At 40.8% G+C, this 21282-nt stretch overlaps 1 protein-coding gene across 1 annotated transcript in view; it reads left to right on the plus strand.

The window, feature by feature from the left end:
- loxl2a (lysyl oxidase-like 2a) overlaps positions 1 to 21282 on the plus strand; it is a 26030-nt gene continuing 4748 nt past the window's right edge. Inside the window, exons 1-9 of the mRNA XM_079186592.1 lie at positions 1 to 102; positions 1685 to 1998; positions 4198 to 4373; positions 11734 to 11942; positions 14229 to 14445; positions 15873 to 16056; positions 18145 to 18296; positions 18384 to 18551; positions 20973 to 21138. Coding sequence (XP_079042718.1) covers positions 1716 to 1998; positions 4198 to 4373; positions 11734 to 11942; positions 14229 to 14445; positions 15873 to 16056; positions 18145 to 18296; positions 18384 to 18551; positions 20973 to 21138 — 1555 coding nt within the window. The 5' untranslated portion in view covers positions 1 to 102; positions 1685 to 1715. The remainder of the gene's footprint in view (positions 103 to 1684; positions 1999 to 4197; positions 4374 to 11733; positions 11943 to 14228; positions 14446 to 15872; positions 16057 to 18144; positions 18297 to 18383; positions 18552 to 20972; positions 21139 to 21282) is intronic.

Consider the following 21282-nt stretch of genomic DNA (forward strand, 5'->3'; position numbering starts at 1 on the left):
ACAAAGAACCGCTGCTTCATATCTCATCATCTCCAAAAGGGTTGGAAACCCTCAACGTCTGCGTCTTGGAGAGTGTGCACCGTTTTTACTTCGTCTGTCAGAGTAAGTGTTTCCTTTCACCTTTCACTAATTGCGTTTTCTTTTCCATCCAATGGCTGTTATTTAAGTGTCTTAAAGTTAGATCATTCTGAACACGGGCTGCTACGTGTCATAATTAACCCAAATCTAAAAGGAATTAGCATCACTCTGCAGTGTATGCCTTACTCTGGTGCTGCTGACATTGGACGAAATTCCCGAAGTAGCTGCAGGACTCCTCTGACTCAGGATGAGGTCTTTTTCTTTTGACACTCCTGTGGATATTTGGATCTGTGCTGGCCAGGGCTTAACATACACTTGATGGTTGATTTGTTCTTTTCTGAATTGAACAATAGACTATTCAAGAGCCCTGGCTCTGACTGAGAACACAATAAATAAATGCAGCATGTTGGATTCAGAATTTTCCAGGCAGCTTTCACTTATTGTTTGGCCCTGGTCTTTCAAGGCTACATGTTTTACATTTTCTACATGTCGAACTCTCCATTTGCAATCTGCTGTCAATATAAGTCAAGTTCCTGAGAAAGTGTCGTGAACCTTAGGAGATCTTAGGAGGTCTGTCCCCACTGGTTATGCAGTATGATCCAGAACATACATATCAGTGTTGGTTTTTCATACATGGGGATGTTGAGTTGACACATGCTAACTGGAGTGATGTTTATTCAGAAGTGCACTCTGAACTCTGATGGGCTAATTTAAAGCACACACATCGTTGGTTCATTCACTCCTAAGTGCTGTGAGAACGGACCAAATTAAAGTAGCTCCTTCCTCCTGCTGAACTTTCATGAGGAGATAAACCAGATGTTTCAAGTGACGTCTCTCGCACAGCCTCACAATTTATTGACCGTGTACTTCAGGAGTGTTTGTTTGGCTGTTGCTATGACGTCAACGTGGACCTCCCTCTTCCTCCTCTTAAAACACACTAATGACGTGGAGGTCTCCTGACTTTCACTGTCTTCCTTCCCTCCCTTTCCTCCAGGAAAATTCCTCCCCGGGGGCCGTTGGTCCCTCCGTTGACACTTTCATGGTTTGCCATGAAATATCAAGGCGGAGTCAGCTTTTCCTCTGAACCTCAGTAGTGTAGCCTCCGGGCACAGATCAGCAGATATAAACGAGCAGGCCAGTACCCCACCCTGCAGGAGCCCACATTTGCTCTCCATTAGGCTTTCAGAAAGAGAGAGAGAGAGAGAGAGAGAGAGAGAGAGAGAGAGAGAGAGAGAGAGAGAGAGAGGAATACTTGTCTCAAGCAACATAACCCCTTATTCTCACCCAGACTTTTCTAAAATTCTCCTTCTTCTCTCTCTTATTGGCAGTCAAATGTTTACTTAATACATTGTACAACTGTGGTGGGTTGAGGCCAGTGAGTGGTATCTGGGTGCCTGATGATGGCCAATATAAACTGTTACTGCACAAGACTTCATACTGCAACAGCTCAAATTATGAACAAAACTAGTGCACATTACTGTCTGCCTCTGCAACGTACAGCCCTCAGTTGAACTCTTTGGAATTTGAAAATGATAAAAGAAAAGCATCGCTCAGTACAGCTTCTATTACCGACGCTTACCGTCTTTTGTCTTATTATCTCCCCTAGATCACTGTTCTTTCCTCCCTCGTACTGCATCATGCTGCGCCCGGTTGCCATCCACTGTCTGTTTTCCATCTTGTTGTGCATGTGGACGCTGTGCAACGCCCAGTCAGACTCCAGCCCCCCCGTAATCCAGCTACGACTAGCCGGGGAGAAGCGGAAACACTACGAGGGCCGGGTGGAAGTTTTCTACAATGGAGAGTGGGGGACAGTGTGCGATGACGACTTCTCCATATCCGCTGCCCAAGTGGTGTGCAGAGAGCTCGGCTTCATGAATGCCGAGTCCTGGCTGCCCTCGGCCAAGTACGGAAAAGGAGAAGGTAAGAAACTGGAGTTTGTTAGAAGCATCTTTTGGTTTCCAGGGAATGATCTTAACATCAAAACCCTCCTAAAAGCATCTCAGATTGATGTTATCCAGCTGTCTGAGGTGAGGGGTCAACCACATTCAAAGGCAGTGTATCGCTTCGAACTGTTTCATATGTTCCATGGAAATCCTTGAATGAGGTACACGTTTGCTCCTGTCTGACTGCTAATATCCTCAGGCACTGGTTTCCCCATTAGAGGAGAACTGAGACACGGCAATCACCTCTGAGCATGGCAGGGGGGGGGGATGGAAACACCGGGTGTGTAAACAAGACACGAAGACGTAATCTCATCTTCTCTCACTTTTGCCGTGTATGAATTCCTCCATCCCTGTAAAGACGGTGATGAGGTTCCCAACGCTGCGAGTGTGCTGGCTGCTGGTGGTAAATGTCAGTTGGTAGCTGTTAATTAACTCAGTGTCCCTTGTTAAAGGCACATGTTTTCCCACTGGGTTGGGCCACATCCAGCCAGCCACTTCAAACGCAAAGTAATTCACTTTTTTTTTTCTTCTTGCTTTCCAAAAGCAACACAACCATTAAAGCAATTTTAAATAATAACATATATGAAGTGATACACCCCATGAATATAATGTTGCACGCATATACTATTTTACAAGAAGCAATCAAGAAGCAGTTTGATGTATGTGCCTGCACTGGCTGTGCAGGCCGGGTTCGTCTTTTCCAGGCATATACAGGACTGTCTCAGAAAATTAGAATATTGTGATAATCCCCATACGTGTGATTTAGTTTACTGAACCAAGCTGAGTGTTTTTCAAGGCTCAGGAAACCCTTGCAGGTGTTTCGAGTTAATTAGACGATTCAAGTGATTAGTTGAATACCCTACTAGTATACTTTTTCATGATATTCTAATATTTAGAGATAGGATATTTGAGTTTTCTTAAGCTGTAAGCCATAATCAGCAATATTAAAAGAATAAAAGGCTTGCAATATTTCAGTTGATTTGTAATGAATCCAGAATGCATGACATTTTTGTTTTTTTAATTGCATTACACAAAATAAAGAACTTTATCACAATATTCTAATTTTCTGAGACAGTCCTGTAGATGTTTTCTCTGTAATAGCATCATTTTGAAAGGAGAGTATTTGAGGCCCAGACTAGCTGTGTGCTATAGTGTGTGAATGTAAACTGCTTTTATCTGTGCTTTTTTTTGTTGTTGTTGGTGGAGACACATGGCTATAAAAGAGCATTTTCCATTTCCCGTCATGATCACACCAGTGAGAGAAACCACTAAATGTTTGTAATTGAAGACACAACTACAAAACAAGTACAAGGACATCCCTTTTGGGTGAGAACGTTTTTCCTGCAGGGATGTTGATCAGATCCTCAGCTGCCACAGCTACACGGCTATAATTTGTGTAAAAAACTAAATATGAGAACATGGCGAAAGCTATACTTAGTTTCAGATTACAATTCAAAACAAGATCAAATACAAATGCACAAAATGTGTTTTATTTAGATGTTCTGAGGAACACTGCTCTGCCAGTTTGTTAAGATTTTGAGTCTAGGGTGGCTGGAGGTAAGTTGCTGGCTTTAAGGGCCAATAAAAGTAAAATCAGAAAATTCATGGCTCCCCTGTGCACTGTGCTCGCTGTTCTTTTCATTGGCATGTATGATTACATTCCCATAAGGCCCGATAATAATCGTTTTAACACAGCAATCCAGATTTACCACTACTGGTAATGCGGAAGATTGTGTTTAGACAATGGTGTCCTCAGCAACGTGTTGAGACTGTCCGAATGATGAGTGGTCCATTGGTGGTTTCCATGGCCACAGTTGTGTGGTTTCCCTCACAGCTGATTCAGAACAGCCAGCTGGACAGCAGATGATCTGCTTCAGTGACAACATTTATTTGGCAGGTTTTTGCTAAAAGAATGCGTCAGGTTATATTTGAAGACCAAACACATTTCCATGTGAGTAGGTTCAATGTATGTCAAAAGGGTGTGGTACATGGCCTACGCTACCAAGGTACAATGTTACAACCACCCATTTATTCTTTCTCATGAATTAATTCCTTATTAAGGAAAGGCCACATGTAGCTTAGTGAGAAGAGCGTGGCACCAGGTGTGATTTGTGATAGCAGGGCTCAACCAAACCAACAAACTTTGCTTTAATCTTTGCCTCTGCCTCTGTTCCAGGTCGTATCTGGTTAGACAATTTGCACTGCTCTGGTAGTGAGAAGAGCCTGGCTCAGTGTCACTCCAATGGCTTTGGAGTGTCGGACTGCAAACATTCAGAAGATGTCGGAGTGGTCTGCACCCAGAGGCGCATTGAAGGCTTCAAGTTCATCCGGAACCAGGCCAGCAGCGAAGAGGTACTTATAGTAAATAGATACGTCCATAGAGACTCACACAAACGTAAACACTGGGGCGGGGTCGCTTGATAACATAGTTAATAATACTCAAGTAGCATCCACTCGTGGTTTAAGTACACACACATAGCTTGAACAGATGTTCAGCACAATAAAAAAAAGGGAACAGATCATGGCTTGTGATGAAAGAAAACCCTTATCGTAGTGCATTGCTCCAAGCAGGTCAAAGTATTTTCGTCAAATATTTACAACTTTCCAGACTGAGCCAGACAGATCATTGGATTGAATGTGATGTCTGTCTGTCTGTAGACGTAAACACAGTCTTTCGAAAAACGAAATACACAAAACGTATTGTGTCGGTTGCAGCAGCTATTTGTGACTCTAACACTGTAACTGCCAAAACGTAGTTTCAGGAGGCCAAATGATTAATAAACTAAACAATCAATCCCAATGTTTATGCAATATGTATGTATATGCATACATTAAGAGATATGTATGCAGAGTTTGCAGTATCAGACTGTGGAAATACACTAACCAGCCTACCCAATGTTGTTTGTTCATTTAGTCTAATGGTACCGACCAAATATTTCCTTATTGGAGGTATATTGTCTTGTTTTTTCAAGATGTAATTTAAGAATGTCTCTTTATTATATAACAGTGTTTTATTAAGTGTCAGGTCAGATGTATCGTCCATATACCATTATCTCTTTTACTCTTCACTCTTGGTAAATAGATTAGCTCTGTCATGCTTCTGTCAGTTAAGCTAGCTAGCTACACAGCAGTTACAGCTGGAAGTTTGTTGGCGTAAATATTCTGTAACAATTCCTCTCCTTGTGTTATGTCTGCAACTCGTGGTAATTCAGTGATGCGGTAAATCTCCACTTCCTAAAACATTATAACGAGGCTGAGCTAAACAAAACGCACAAATTGCTGTTGCAACCGGCTCCAGTATTTTGCGCTCTGTATGATTAAATGGATACAACCAACAATCAAAATAATAGCCAAATGATGACTACATCAGTATATCCGGACAAAATGAGACAGCAGTTATTCCATGGGCCTTGTCATATCTGCCATGACATGAAGCCGGTGAACTAATCCACAAGTCAGTATGTCATGTCGAGCTGTCCACTCCGCCATTTGAACTGATGACTTTGCCAGGCTCCTAATAGTCTGTCCCTGCCCACGCCAGACCCCCACTCGGCAGCCTGGGAGATTTTGGCGATGACTCATCGAGGGGGAAGACCATCCTGTCTGGCTGCATAGAACGCCTTTGTACCAGATGGAAAGTCAGTGTGGGTTTGTGGACGTGACGGGAGAAAGGGAGGGAGAGAAGAGGATGGAGGTATTACTTCAGCTTGTCTGAGAACAAGTCATTAAAAAGACATTGCCACAAAGGGTTTCCCTGTTAAAACCAGACTGATAGAGACGAAGCAACGTTTTTTTTTTGGCAGCTTAGAAGTTATTGCGTTCACACTATATAACTGCATTAATACCAGAGTGTATTGTGTGTCCACACTAGAAGTTGGGTGGGAGATTTGGCTGCGTTACCGGACTCTCTCCAGCAGCCAGAACAGTGACTGTGATTTTTACTGGGTTCAGTAAAGGCAACACGCCTGAGGAGATCATCTGAAATCCTTGTGTATCTTTCTCATGCCTAGTTGAGTCATGGGAATGGAGAAATAGAAGACAGCAGAAATTGAAATCTCTATTCACAGACTACTGAACCCTATTCACAATATTCTTATTTGTACAGGTAGTGCATGTAAGCAGCACCCTCTTGTTCCCTGTTTGTCTTGTGTATTTTGGGTCTCGGGGTGTTACTGTATTTCAGTCCCCCCCACCCTGCAAATATTTCCTCGGTCTGGCAGTAGCCTTTCAAGTCGCAGGGAGAGGAATGGGAAAAGGTGTAGCTACACCTCTTTAACCATTCTTGAGCTGACGTCAGCAATGGGCAGCACTGTTCCCTCAATCTGTTTATTCACAGCATGAATTGACATTCTGTGCTCAATCTGGAAACACCCTGACCAAGCGTGCGCTGCAGTCCGTGTAGAGGTCATTGCTAAAAGGATGGAGAAATTGGTAGTTTTGCTTCAATGTGAATGCTTTCCAACTTTATGTGTTTGAGATATGTGTACATGTGAGATAGTTTAGCTTATCAAGGCATTGTCTGCACTCTCTTAACGTTCAGTGTCTGTTCATGTTCACATGATTTCAGTAAAGATTTGGAATTTGAGTTTACCAGGAATTTGTTATTGAGAAGTCAGAATAAAGCTACACGTCACAAAGGTGCTTCAAACTGAAATGATTTTGATACTTTACAGTTCATGGGAAAATGTGAAGATAAGACTGTTCGCTGAACATTAATGAAAACAGCTGCTCCCACTGGCATGAGTTGCAATTGAAGATGTGGTACCCTATGAGCAGAAATACTATGAAGGCATTAGCAGTTACCAAATATCAAGTTAAAACGTTTCACATTTTGCTAAAAACTAAACTACGAGTGTCTTTCTTTGTCAGCCCAAACTCTTGTCAGAGTTGTCATTTAACATCTGATCTTCCCGACTTCTGCTTAATCTAAGTAATGTCAGACTTTAATGTCGTCTGCTATCCGCTGGAGACAAAAGCGGAGTAAAGTCTTTTACCATTGCAGCTTTTGTCAGCTAGTTATGCAACACTCATAACACAACAACAGATTATGCATTCCTAGCTGACTGAATCATTGATTCAATTTAAGTATTTTAACATGACCATTGTATTCATCCCTTTTTTACTTTAAATATGTAACCAGGCACAGTTGCTTTATTTATAAGCCTCTGTTGGTTTGGTCTTCCAGTCAGCAGCAGGTTGAACACATTTGTCAAAGAACCAAACAGTTAGATGGCAGGACACTTTGTTTATCATCTGTTAGTGGGGAATTTTTAACTAACTCTGCCAGCTCCGGTTGTTGGTGCGCTGCATGTGTCATCAGTGTCTACAGGATCTTTGCGGAATACGTCTCCTTCCTGAAACTTCCGTCTGTATATGTTAGATGTTTATGAGAGAGGATGATGTGTCATTTAAGCATAATTATAAGTTCATGGTTGAATTTGATAGGAGTTATTCCAGGATATTTTTTACTCTGTGTGTGCTTTCCAAAAAGTTGGCATTACATTGTCCCCACCAGAAGAGACATTTCCACTGCTGCTTAGGTAAGCTTGAAACACTCGTATTCATGACTTATAGATTTTTCACAATCCAATAGTAGAGAAAATAAGCTATTTTCAGATGAATCACACACTTCTGCTTGCAGAACCTGTTTTCAATCCAAACCAAACACTTAGATCCAGAATCAACACAAAGACGTCAGAGGCCAGTTGTAATAACAGAATGCGGCGGTTAAAAGCCTTTTCATTGGTTGCACATCCAAACAGGGCAAAGGTTGCTCTTCCTCATCAGGCGTGACGATATCCACTCAAAAGAATTCCAGTTCCTCACATTCGCTGCTATACAACAAAAGGAAACCCGAGCCAAAGTTGGGTTTGCCTCCAACATGAGCGAGAGGCTTGTGAGGCGGAGAGTGATCAAGGGGAGAAAAGGTTGATGTGTGTGTGCTGAAGCCAGCTTCTCTCTTGTGGACAGAGTAGCAGGCGAATCGACCACATGTTCAACAGCTGGATCCCCTATGGCCTTACAGTAGATCTCCTTTGGGCTGCAGAGTGCCCAGAGAGACCTTTATTATTCAAACCTGCACTTAGTGATTTACCATAATACCATTCAGACTCAGTTAATGTGCAGTGCATATATGCATCAAAACTAAAGTTTCATTATTTCAGTATTACGCAATGTAAGTCGTTCAAATGTAAGATAAAAGTGCCCATAAGTCGGAGAGAAAGGTTATTATAATGCAGTAAACCTTTTCTTTTTATTGAAATAGCTTAAATTAAAGCCCAAGCATACGTGTACAGTGATATTTCAACATTTCGATACAAAGTTAAATTTTTTTTCAAATAGATTGCTACAATTGAAGCCAAGCTACACTGAGGAGACGTTCAGCTTACCATAAAAACTAGAACATTTCCCATCACAGCCATGGATGCTGTTGTCCAGCTAACCAGGTCTTAAGATTTCAGTTATGAAATACGCTCACTGATAGATATTCCAGATGCAAAGCACACAGTTACACACACACACACTTCCTTATTCAAGTCAGTCAGGCACACTTAGGGCCAGTGAGGCAGAGTGTGGGGTGGGGCAGATGTGAAAGTCATTTGAATGAGCCATGCTGTTCTCCTGCTTTTCATCTAAACTGTGGAGTGATTATCATTCATGCTTGTTTTGTAAGGTGGGGAGGGGGTCGGGTGGGTGTGCTGGTGTCTGCAGGCACGTGTAGATAAACGTGCAGCGGGGCTGGGGGACTGAATAAAGCGGAAGAAATGCACAGTAGTGGAAGCATTAGTCAGACACTGGCTAGACCACAGTCTCATGTTCACACATCTACATACTGAGGGAGACCCAGTGAGAAAAACAAGTCTACTCTCCATTTGGAAAGAGTTCAGTAATGGTGAAAGCTTACCTCACAGACTAATAATGAAAAGAACTAAAAAAATACTATTTTCCTTTTTTTGGTAACTCCCCACTACAAACAAGGCCAAGAATTCTTTTTAATTCAATATTTCCAACACAGACAGACATGCTATGGTCAAGTCCAGCTAACCAGGTCTAAAGAATTCACTTACGAAATATTGGCGATTTATGAGTGTTTGCTTAGAACAAGAAAAGAGTACTTTTGCAAACCCACACACTACAGTACACAGAGCCAGGGAGTGACTGTAAGATTAGACAACTCCATAGAAATGTCCATTTGACAAGTAACCTCAGTATGACCTGCAGATTGACCAAACATATTATGTGTCGGTTAGTAAACTTGTGAACTTTAGAGGTGCTAGTTCGGCAGATTTTGTCTCAAATCTGAAGATCTTTTCATGTATTTCAGACAAGTCCAGATTTCCACATTGGTATTATGACATGTTTTTTGTGATGTGTAGTTATTTCGCTGAGTTTCTCCACAAAGGCTGTTAAAAAAGTGACCAGTGTGTAGATTTGGGCCACAGCCAAACAGGATTATGCTGAGTTTATGTCTGGTGGTCTGGTTTTTTGGGGATAAATGCCTGGACTGGTCCCAGCTGCAGATATCCGTCCTCTTCTCTTTAGTCTCACACGTTCAGACGGACAGTATCCTCTCTCTGGTCACTGGCCAGACCCATCTCAGTGCCCCATTTCATACTCACCTCGTACCCCCTGTCCTGTCTGGTATTTTTGTCTTCACACCTGGCGACACTTTGATTACTCACATTTTGCGTTTCATTCCATGTTCTGTGTACTTCAGTTAGCCATTCATGAGTATGGTTTTCGCGTTTATCAGGTTTTTTTCTTTGTCTTTTATTTTGTTGCATGTTTTAATATAGCTTCATGGTTGTTGTTTTTTTTAAAACCTTTAGGAATGATCTCTACCTCGTCTCGCCTTTTTAAGGTTTTAATTTGAGAACACCGGATCCCTGATCATGATCACGTCTCCTCACCTTCCCATACTGCCAGGCACCGACGGACATCACTGTGTCATGCTATGGCCACCAGGAATCTCTTCATGAAAGAGCGTTTTTTACCCGCTCTAACGACTGCGGTCAGTGGGAGGACTGGGGTCACTGTAGAAACAGTCTGACTTAGCCGTGGCTCCTCCTGCATTTCCAGTCTTTAGTGTCTAGCTTCCCTGAAGCCTTGAACATTCTCCCAGGCTGACGCCATCTCAGGAAACCACCCTGTGGGCAAACGTTTAATATTTCTGGGAGACATGCCTGGATGTTAGGTATTTTTTTGCAGAGTTAAATAAGCGGGCCATTACGAAATGACTGAGATCAGCATTTGCATACCACTGAGCAGCTCAGAGTTTTGGCTCTTTTTCACATCCACAGTGCAACCTCACACCAAACCAGGAACCAACTGCAGAACTTGGCAGAAGGAGGGAAATGAACAATGGCAGAGTTTTAGGATAGCTGTTTTCTCATGAAGCCCTGGAGGTCAAAGGTTACCATTCCTTCCTGATTAAGGGGTCTTTAGGATACAAGATACTTTCCCAACCTGAACTATGTCTGTCAGTAGTTTCTGTCTTTAGCCTCTCGTTAAAATCCTGATAAGAATTTCATGGAATAAGTTTTTCTGTTTTAACTTCTCCTATCATTGCTCTCTGTTTCCTGATCGGCCAGGAAATCCAAGATGCTTTGTGAGAAGTCTATGAAGAGAAATGTGGCTAGATTTCTTCTACATTTCCCCGCAGGGAAAAAGGCAATGTTTTTCCTTTTGGGCTCCGGTTCATTTCAGGTTCTTGGCTCACTCACAAGGATATAGTTCACTTCAGTGAATATCCAGTGACTTTTCAGCATATATATGTAAAACTAGTGAACAACAATGTATAGCTTTACGGTTGTTGTTTTTCTGAGGAAAGAAAAACACTGTTTGCTGTTTTTCTCAGATCTGTGCTGTCATATTTGATATATGTTTCCCTCCAACTCCCTTTGGGCCCTTACAGTACAAAGACAGTAAAAAAATTCCATACATTCATCCAATCTGCTTAGGCCTCTCGGCAACACTTAACAGGTTTAAACAAAGATTTCATCTTTAGATTTTTCAACTTGACTTACAGTATTTTCAAGCATATGTGCAAACCGGACAGTCTCTAAAAAGCCACTGTGGGATTTATTTCTTTTTCTCTGAACCACATTTGCATTCCCTCATAATGCGTTCTTCCTGTATGACTCACAGGCCATATTGTAGTTACAAAATATCAAGTGGAACAGTACATGCAAAGTCCAGATGACAGATAAAACTGTCTGTCCTCTGAATGAGGGGTTTTCCAACTTGTTAGGGCCAGGGACTCCTTACAGGGGAGAACGTTTTCCAAGGACCCCCTCTTAATCGTAACAACAACTAAGCAGTGTGCTTACAACCTTTTGTTCTCTTAGATGCCATTACAACTATTTATATCCTAAAATTGTCAACCTTAATACTTCAGACCTGTTTCATAGTGATAACAGAAACACATTTCAATTTGAAACATGTTAAGAGAAGATAATCCTTTATTAGTCCCACCGCAGAGAAATTTGCTATTTTATTAAATGCTAAATTTGATCGGCAAAGAAGGTAAAGTAAAAAAAGACTGATGCTAATATGATATTATGAATGACAATAAAGGTATAATGGAATATTCTGTTGAATAAAACTCTTAGTAGTCTATGTTCAGCACATGTTCCTTAAAGAGGTCCAACTTGTTGTACATTACCGGTAATATGGCATGCAGTGATGACACATTTCCTCGTCTGTTTCTCAGGGTTTGTCGGTGCAGGTGGAGGACGTGAGGCTCAGAGCCACTTTCTCTCAGAGGAAAAGGATTCCCATCACGGAGGGCTTTCTGGAGGTGAAAGACGGAGGCAAGTGGAGACAGATCTGTAACGAGGAGTGGACTGAGAAGAACAGCAGAGTCATCTGTGGCATGTACGGCTTCCCCGGGGAGAAACGCTTCAATCCCCGACACTATAAGTAAGTAATGGTGCCTGAGGCCAGCAGCAGGGTTTAAATAGGGCCGATTAATATGATGAAAGTCTTTACAGGAGTTGAACTCTAAACTGAACATTCTCATTTTATTTGAGTTAATTACGGTTTCGGCTATGGGAATATAGTAGTGCTACATATAATGAATCATTTTAGATCCACACCTGCGTCAAAGACAAATTCCTGTTTGTTCCAAACACTTGGAGTGTTAAGAATATTGCATTTCCTGGTGCTGTTGATTTATATTGTTTGTCTATTTAGGAATGTTTTATCATAGCAAACTGATGTTAAGAAATGTTACATAACCACGCTTGTTTACACTGGTGATCACTCAACCCTTCATCCGCACACTGAGATTAAACAGACTTCAGTCTGGAGATTCTTGACAAGAAGAGAACACTGCCAGAGGAGGTTTTAGAGGATGAAGGATGAGCCTTGCTGGGAAACCTTTGAGTGCAATACGTTGTGAAACAGTGGCTCTTTTGGCTGCATTTAATTGTTTCCCTCTGAGCAAAATGTCAATATGTAGCCCGACACAAAACCAGCTATTCCTAGAACACTTGTGTGTCGTATAATTTTTATTTTATCTGCTAACATGACAACTGAGGTTCAACACAAAACAGATGTTTACGGCACAATAACCACGAGCAAATATTCTGATCTTGTAACTGCATGAATGAGAACACCATGTTTGTCTCTTTCACAGCTCCGCCTGAGGTATAAATCTAATATTCGAACGTTTTAGAAACGAATGTGGCTACCTGCCTTCTAATAAGAACATATCTTGATTTGTTTGGTCTTCAGTGAACTTTATGTGTGCATGAGTTTATGTTTTCATCTGTAAGTCGAATCTATTCATTATGCACATACAGTCAACGTTGGTGTCCACAATCATCTGAAAGGCTCCACTGTCCCACCACAGTCAAATTAAGACCAGAGAGACATCAGACATGCATTTATTTATGTTGAGTCATCGGAATGATCCCATGTAATGTGGTCAGGTTTTCACCTTGATGTTCAAATTGATGCTTCTGGTTATAATAAAGTAAGATGAAGGCCAAGCAGATGACTTTTATTTAAACAATTTCTATTTTGATGGTGTTGGTAGACATGATCTTCTCTGATTTTACGCTATTTATGCTATTTACGCGATTTTGACCATTTAAAGCACACTAAACCAGCAAGGAGCTCTTTGTTTGTTCTTTATCTCTTAAGATCACAAAGCCTGTGTGGGTTTTAGAGTGTGTGGTCTCACATGGTTCACTCTTTTGCAGAGGTGAAAGATCACATTCACTCTGTCTTTTATCTGGAAAAACAAAGGACAGCTCTGTTCACCAAACATGCAAATAACAGTCCAACAAAATTAGAAACTCTCAATCAAATCTAGCATCTCTTCAAATTCCACAGACCACAAATTGTTCAAACCGACCTCGAGCTACATTCTTGTTTACAGCATCTGGACAAGCTGTAAGAACCAAAAGGCTGTAAATAAAGCTCATGCTGGTTTGATTAAATGGTCTGCTTCTTCCACGACCCAAACCTGCTTCAAGGTCCACTGTTGTTGGGCTCCTCAGTGACCCTTAGTTGAAGTATGGAGGTCATGAGAGTGTTACGGTGCTCTCACAACAATACCCCCATTGAGTTTTACAGCGTTGTATGGTTGTTGTTCAGCTCCTCACAATAAATAACTAAAATTCCCACTTCCCATAAAACAGCTCCTTAGTATTTTTGTGAAATGTGAGAAAGAATAGTAAAATATTTCATGTGCTGCAGATGGTGCTTAAAAAAGTTTTTTTTCATGGCTGCAATTTTAGTATTTATAACTAATTTGAAAGCTCTTCTTTGCTGTGATTTGCTCGTGTAAATCTCTTGACATCTGAATCTTTAGACTGGAATGTGGCTCAGCACCTTATTATTAAGTGTTTGGTGTCAGAACCTCTCACCAGCACTCACCAAGCGACCCACTTTTCAAAACAATCCGTGCAACAGCATTACTATGCTGCGACAACATAACGTAAAATAACAAAAAAGACTGGCGATATGTTCGCTGTGAGGGATTAACGTCTGAATCAGGTTTCAAGTCTGCAGGTTTTTGGCATGAACTGATAGCCACGGGTACCCGAAACGTTGGAAAAATATTGACATTTTTTACCATTAAAAATGATGAGACGCTTTCTAATATGTTTGCAGTAATGTAGACATATACAAATCAACAGGAAAAAAGCATACAGTATATTTTGTAACAGATTGTTTTACTGTGTCGTTCCTTCTCAGATTGCTGGCCAGTCGTCGTAAGAAGAACTACTGGGGTTTCTCTGTGAACTGCACAGGCAACGAGGCCGACCTGACAGATTGTAAGATGGGCAGAGAGATAGAGTTGAAGGGAAACAGCACCTGCGAGGAGGGCATGCCTGTAGTGATCAGCTGTGTGCCTGGACGTGCCTTTGCTCCCACCGTCAGTGCCGGCTACAGGAAGGCCTACCGCGTTGAGGTAGGTCAGATTGTGCGCGCTTCAGAAGGTTAGCTCTGTCGCTTCATAGGAAGAACGTTCTGGGTTTGAAACTCAGCTCTCGTCCTTTCCGTGTGGTGTTTGCGTGTGATTTCAGTGTTGAAGTTGACAAACGGGGATCTTCAACTGTTTCCGTGGCCATGTGCGAGCTTTATTACAGTTATTGGTCGTATTAAATAGGTACAGTAAACGTGCGATGAATCGGTTTGGTGGCATTTGAGAAAGGACAGATAACATCCTTACTTATTACTACAATGTATACTGACATTATGAGACAGAAAGGAACTAGAATACATGTCATAGAGTGTGTTTATAGTACTTTATGATTTATAGATACATTACTGTCAATGCAGGCAGCATTTCATGCAAAGGAGGGCAGTTAAGGTCAATAATTGTATTGTATTTTGGTGATGTTGCAACTGATCAGAATCAGATGTGGGTTTTAAATAAGAACAGTATGTATTCTGTTGAGAATAATCCTCTGAGTCTTCCCTTGTGGGAGTAGAACTACAAACTGAAAGATATCAGACTCCACTTCAGTAAGTCCATTTATGGTACCATATGGCTGAGATTAGTTTCATACTGAAACTAATCTCTACAGATGTTTGTGACATATCTTGAATAACATCTGATTTCGTCTGAATTAGACTCTTCAATTAATTCAAAAGAAAAAACATGCATGTGGTGTTATAGTGCTAATTTGAATGTCTGATTCAAAATGTATGCTCTCCAGTTATGTTGCTGCATTACATTACATTATAAGAACCACAAACATTTTAGAGTACAGAGTTGGATAAGCACATGTCATACTATCCAATAATCGATTCTTTATCTGAGTCCTGCACTGGATTTCAACATGTTCTACTTATTAATCAAGTGGCCCTGTAGTCAAGCATATGGAAACATTTGAGAGGACGAACGCTAAACATCTGTTGTTTGATAATCAGTGTTCCTGCGTGGTGTTTATAGTTTATACATTATTACCAAGGAAACACCTATTTTCTATCTGCCCTTCAAAACAAGGGATGATGATAATCCTATATAGACCAAATAAAATCAAGAGTTTCACTAGAAAATTATTTTTATAATCAACATGCAGTTATGGGCAACGTGTGCAGCATAGTGAGCCTGCTTTCTGCTTGGGTTTTGATATTGAGAAAATCATATTTCAGGATATGACTGATTAAAGCTTCTTTACATTTTTAATGGGAATTGTTAAAGACAGCCGTCTAGCTAGTCACATGTTGCTTCACGTTGCAATGATGTCCAAATTAAAAGAGTTGACTTACTATGCAGTTAATTCAGATTTCATCAAGTTCTGTGGTTTTTGGTAATAATAATGTACACGACTGTTGTCACTGTCAGCATTCTCATTCATTTACATTTTTTTTGGTGAACTGTTTCCGCAGCAACCCTTGGTGCGTCTAAGAGGCGGAGCTATGATTGGCGAGGGGCGAGTGGAGGTGTTGAAGAATGGGGAGTGGGGTACAGTGTGTGACGACAACTGGAACATTCGAGCTGCCACCGTGGTGTGTCGAGAGCTGGGCTTCGGTAGTGCCAAAGAGGCCTTGACTGGAGCCCGACTTGGACAAGGTATGATCTACAGATTAGTCACTAATATTATTGTTATTGTATTATAAGATATAGTACAATTGTAAATGGTTGTACGTTTGTATAAAGGGTGTGTGCCAGAATGAAATAGAAGGACAAAAACACCCCAAAAATAGAGTAAAAAAGTTAAATGATTTAAAGAATATATGTTTTGGAGGGGGAAGTCTTACAAATCATCTTTTAAATCCAAATGTAATTAATTAATTTATTAAAAAAAATTATGTATCTACTCATATTTTCATTATAGTTAGAGAGCAACTTAACACCTGTTTCAGCCCAATTATTGAATTGTTTTTCTTTCTTTGTTTTTTGTTTTTCATTAAATTAAAAAAATAGTAAATTAAATAGTGTTAAGTTACTCCTTAAACACAGAAACATCATGCTAGAATGATCAATTGTCTGGCCCATAATTGGGGTAATTCAGAAAGTGTTTTTCCATTACATAGTTCAGGGCATACATTGGTCTTAATTCTTAAATATAAAGGATCTTATAAAAAGAAAATCCTAATTTAAAAAAAATCAGCTGGTATATTGTTCGCAGTTTTTTAAAATATGGCCTCAAATATCCAGTTATGTAAGGGGTTTGGAATAAATCATGTAATTATTCTGGTGGCGACTCCATACACTGATAGATAGACACTGACACATAGGCCGCAGTCGCAACTCTCACTCATACAGGTAGACTGTAACAGTTGAACTCAACTTCTTGCAGGCTTTTAACTTTGATGACATTTCAAAGTCCCGGCAGAACTTTAAACAACTCATTCCCAGCTGTGAAAATGAAAGGTGTGGGCTGAAACCAGAGACTCCCATCGGCACCTTATCTTTGGCCTCTGTACCACCACCTGTGTTCGTCTCACTTCAATCCGCCCAGACCTTCAGTCAGCATATAAGTACATTAGGGAATGTATATAGTAGCACATTAATGCTTATAACCTGAATCTGCGAAATGCAATATACCACAGCCTTATAAGAATCACATGTGCACTGGATTAGTTGTCTTCTCCTCTGCCTTATTCTCACACCAAAACACAGGAGCGCACAAAATGTTCCAGCAAGAGAAAAACAGCCTTGATGGGTTTCACAGGAGGAATTCTTTGTTGGAGAGTGCACAAGGTTATTTGAGGGATGGATTTTCTTTATGAACTGACCACTGGATCCACAAAGGGTGCCACATACAGACCATAGATTTGAAATAGCTTATGTTTGTTTTCAGAAGTCACTGAAGTGGACTAAAGAAGAATGTCAAAAAAACTGAACTTGTACTTGTAAGTGATTCCCAGATTCGTATGGGAGATTAGTTTTTAGGTATAGTTCTTATACAATAAGGATTTCTATGAAAATCCTTTTTTATATTTTTTACTAATTTTCAGCTGATAAAGGCTACAAACTCATTTGCATTTCTTTGTGTGTTGCATTTGTGAAGTCATAAACATGTAATCTATTTGAATCATCAGTCAGACCTGAGAACTGACGGACTGATTGCAGCAGCACTGTGTTTGTCCTTTAGTGAATTTATTTTTCTCCATTGGCTGCTCGTCCATCGCAGTCTCTGGCTGTAGCTCGCATCACTAGAGACATTCCTGCTCAGTCACATGGGAAGAACGCCAGCATGGAGGGAGGACTCACACATGTTATGATGGAAACTCTGCTAGACTAAGATGACTTATCTTTCTAAAGAAGCAGAGAGAGAATTTGTCTTTATCAAATGCCTCAAGTGTCTCATTTTCATTAGCCATAGCTGACTGTTTCCTGTGCACTTTAATTTCAAGGGAACAGGAAATCTTACCATCTGTCTTTAGATGGACGTGTTGTTCTATGAAAACCCACAAGCAGCTAATGTTGTTTTATTCAAGAATAGTGGGCAACACAGGCTTGTGTTTCCAAAAATAATTGTGTAACCCAAAGATCAGCTTATGAAAATAGATGACAGTTCTTCTAAAATAATTTTCCGTAATGTACACGATGCTAATGCTCCAGCTGTTTTTCACATTTTTAGTGACCCTGAGTGTAATCACAAGTTCAACAGAATGACAGTTAAACATAATTTATGTGTTTGTTTGTCCGCAGGAATCGGGCCGGTCCACATGAACGAGGTGGAGTGCTCCGGCTTTGAAAAGTCACTGACTGAGTGCTACTTCAACCGTGACGCTTTGGGCTGCAGCCATGAGGAAGACGCAGCACTCAGGTGTAATGTTCCCGCCATGGGCTTCAACAAAAGAGTGAGGACCTCTCAGTACGTCTATACTATAAAAAAAATAAAGATTTGTGTAGAACTGGAGGACACATCTGTCTATCTTTGTCCTTAGCTCCGGTTAAATGGCGGCCGCAATGCCTTTGAGGGCCGTGTGGAGGTTCTGGCAGAGAGGAACGGCTCTATGGTGTGGGGCGCAGTGTGCAGTGACAGCTGGGGGACCATGGAGGCCATGGTCGTGTGCAGACAGCTCGGCTTGGGCTTTGCCAGCCATGCTTTCCAGGTAAGGTGTAAATGATGGTCTCCACATCTACTTCCAAAAAAAGTATTTTTAAGATGAATTCATTGCATAACTTGCTAACACACAATGTATGCACCTTGTGTTTGGAATGCATGGAGAAATTAAACTCACCTGGAGGAAAACATTAATGCTTTTAGTCCTATTTAGAACATTGAGTAGTGCTGCACTTCAGCCTCTTGTGGCCGAAATGTGTATTTCAACACAAGGTGTTAAAAAAGATTTATTTAAGGAATTTAGGAAGATTGTCCTGGTAAGAACAATTTTTCCCCTGTTCTTAAGTCAACACAGGAGAGAAAACTATTTAGATCAGACTTAGAAAATGGATCACCAGAATATAGATTTACCGTAACCACCAGGTTAAATTGGTAAAAAGAAAAGAAATATACACACACATTTAGTGGACAGTTTCCAAACTAAAGAGTGGGGTCTGTCTGCACCTCAGGCCAGGCCTCTACTTTTCCTCACATTATAGTACCATTGTTAATAATTTGTGGTATTTTATATCTTAGATAATATACATGTTATTAGATCAGATTTGATAAATAGATTGGACATGATATGAAAATTACAATCATGTATAATATGCATGATTGTACCCATGTTAATGTCCCAACCTGTGTGTGTGTGTGTGTGTGTGTGTGTGTGTGTGTGTGTGGATGCCATTAACTCTCACTTGAACTTTATTGATCCCAGAGGGCAGAATAAGGTTGTAACTGTCCTATAAACTTCAAAAACACAACGTCAGAGCAGAAAGCCGGCCTGGAGTGATAAACCTAAAACACAGATGAGCTTAAAACTCTTCAGCAGGAGTGATGGTGAATCTTTCGTTTTGCTGTTTGAAGTTTAGTTGAGCTTTCCACCGCTAAAGCCCGCGGCCTGACTTGGCAGCGTCACAGTGCTGTCCTGCTTACGTTCATGTCTTTATTTTTAAAGGACACCCCCGGTGCTTTCTTTATGTCATGAGGTGAGAAGCTGGTTAAGTTAAACCCCCCCCCTTGTGCTCTTTATATATTTCTATTTTGAAACCAGGGGTGTATTTGTGGTTTCAGATGATATAGGTCTGGAAAGTATGTGTGACTCATGTGTGTACGTGTGGAGTGGAACGTGGACCGGATATGTTGCAGGATGATTATCTCACTAAAGTGTGTTTTAGACAATTAAGTACAATGTACTTCTAATGAGACAACACATGAACATGTCATCATCTGTTTGCACTCACTGCTTGAGTACTCGTCCTTTAGTCAAGTACAGTTCAACATTGGGCTTTTCCAGGGTGAAATAAAGGGTCTACTTGGATTACAAGTAGCTATTTCGCTCAAAGTCAAATAATCAGGTCAAGTTTAATAATAACATGTCTCCTTTTCACATACAGTAAGTTGCCATTACTTCTCATATTGTAGGTTTAAAATTAGTAAAAGTCTGCTCTTTGCTATCGTAGCAGAGCAAAGACTCAGCTTCTCTAGAGACGCTTTCCTGTCTGAATTAAATACTTCTGCAGGCAAACCCCACCACCAGATGGAACAATTGACACCAAGCTCAAACTATATACTGCTGTCTACCCCTCTCCTCAGCCCACCAGCAACTACTCCCACATCCATATCCCTCAGCTCAATATCTTTCTCATGAATCCTCCACTTTCTTGAAAGATGACGGAAAGTATGAGTCGTTTCTTTCACAGGCGGTTTCCTCGTGGTCTGCAAAATGTTGTAATAAGGCTGAGTCAGGACTGTGAGGACAGCTGAGCGCCCCTTGCTGTGATGTGTGATGGACCCTTTGATTAGATTTGCCCTGTGGGACAACTGAGATAATGTCTGCATATTAAATACAGGAGGAAAATTAAGATAATGTTTCTGCTTAAAACATTCCCACACATGATCTTCATCTTTTTGAGTCCAGCTGGCTCGAGTATAAATAGATGAACCTATGTAACAAAGATGGAGACTTGAGACTTGGAATTAAGTCAGATTTAAATGAATAGTTTGACATTTTGGAAAATACACGTATTCACTTTCTAACGGAGAGTCAGATGAGACGATTGCTACCACTCTTGTCTCTATACGATAATTGTGAAGCTACCAGCAGCCAGTTAGCCTAGCTTAGCACAAAGACAGAGAACCGGGGAAACATCGCTCTGTCCAGAAGATAACAAAATCTCTGTAGTGTATTTTCATTTTAATTAACTAACTTTTTAGGTGTTGATAGGTAGATGTTGTTACTTTGGGACAGAACCAGGCTAGTCAAGACTTGACTGCCTAAAGGCTTGACTAGTCCTCAGACCTGAAAGCAAAAACGTTAAAGTCGTATATGACCTGGGAAAATCCCAGATCATATAATGTTACATTACAGGTCTGTCCAAACAAACTACGCTCGATCGACTCATTTTCTGTTCTTCTCTTTCATCAGGAAACATGGTACTGGGAAGGAGATTCCTCCGCTGATGTAGTCTTGATGAGTGGAGTGCGATGTTCGGGAACTGAGCTTACTCTGGAACAGTGTCTACATCACGGGAAACACGTTGACTGTCCCAAAGGAGGTGGACGCTTCGCCGCGGGGGTCTCCTGTACTCAGAGTAAGAAACTGTAGAATACAATCACTGTTTACGTTCACAATCTTACAGGCCATGAAATTGGAATGAAATGAAATATGTGGTAAATACTGTATTGTGCTGTTGGATGTGAAGTGTATAAAACTCTGACAGTAAGGAATATTATCA

The sequence above is a fragment of the Pholis gunnellus genome (genome assembly GCF_910591455.1).
Source record: "Pholis gunnellus genome assembly, chromosome: 3".
Taxonomy (NCBI): Eukaryota; Metazoa; Chordata; class Actinopteri; order Perciformes; family Pholidae; genus Pholis; species Pholis gunnellus.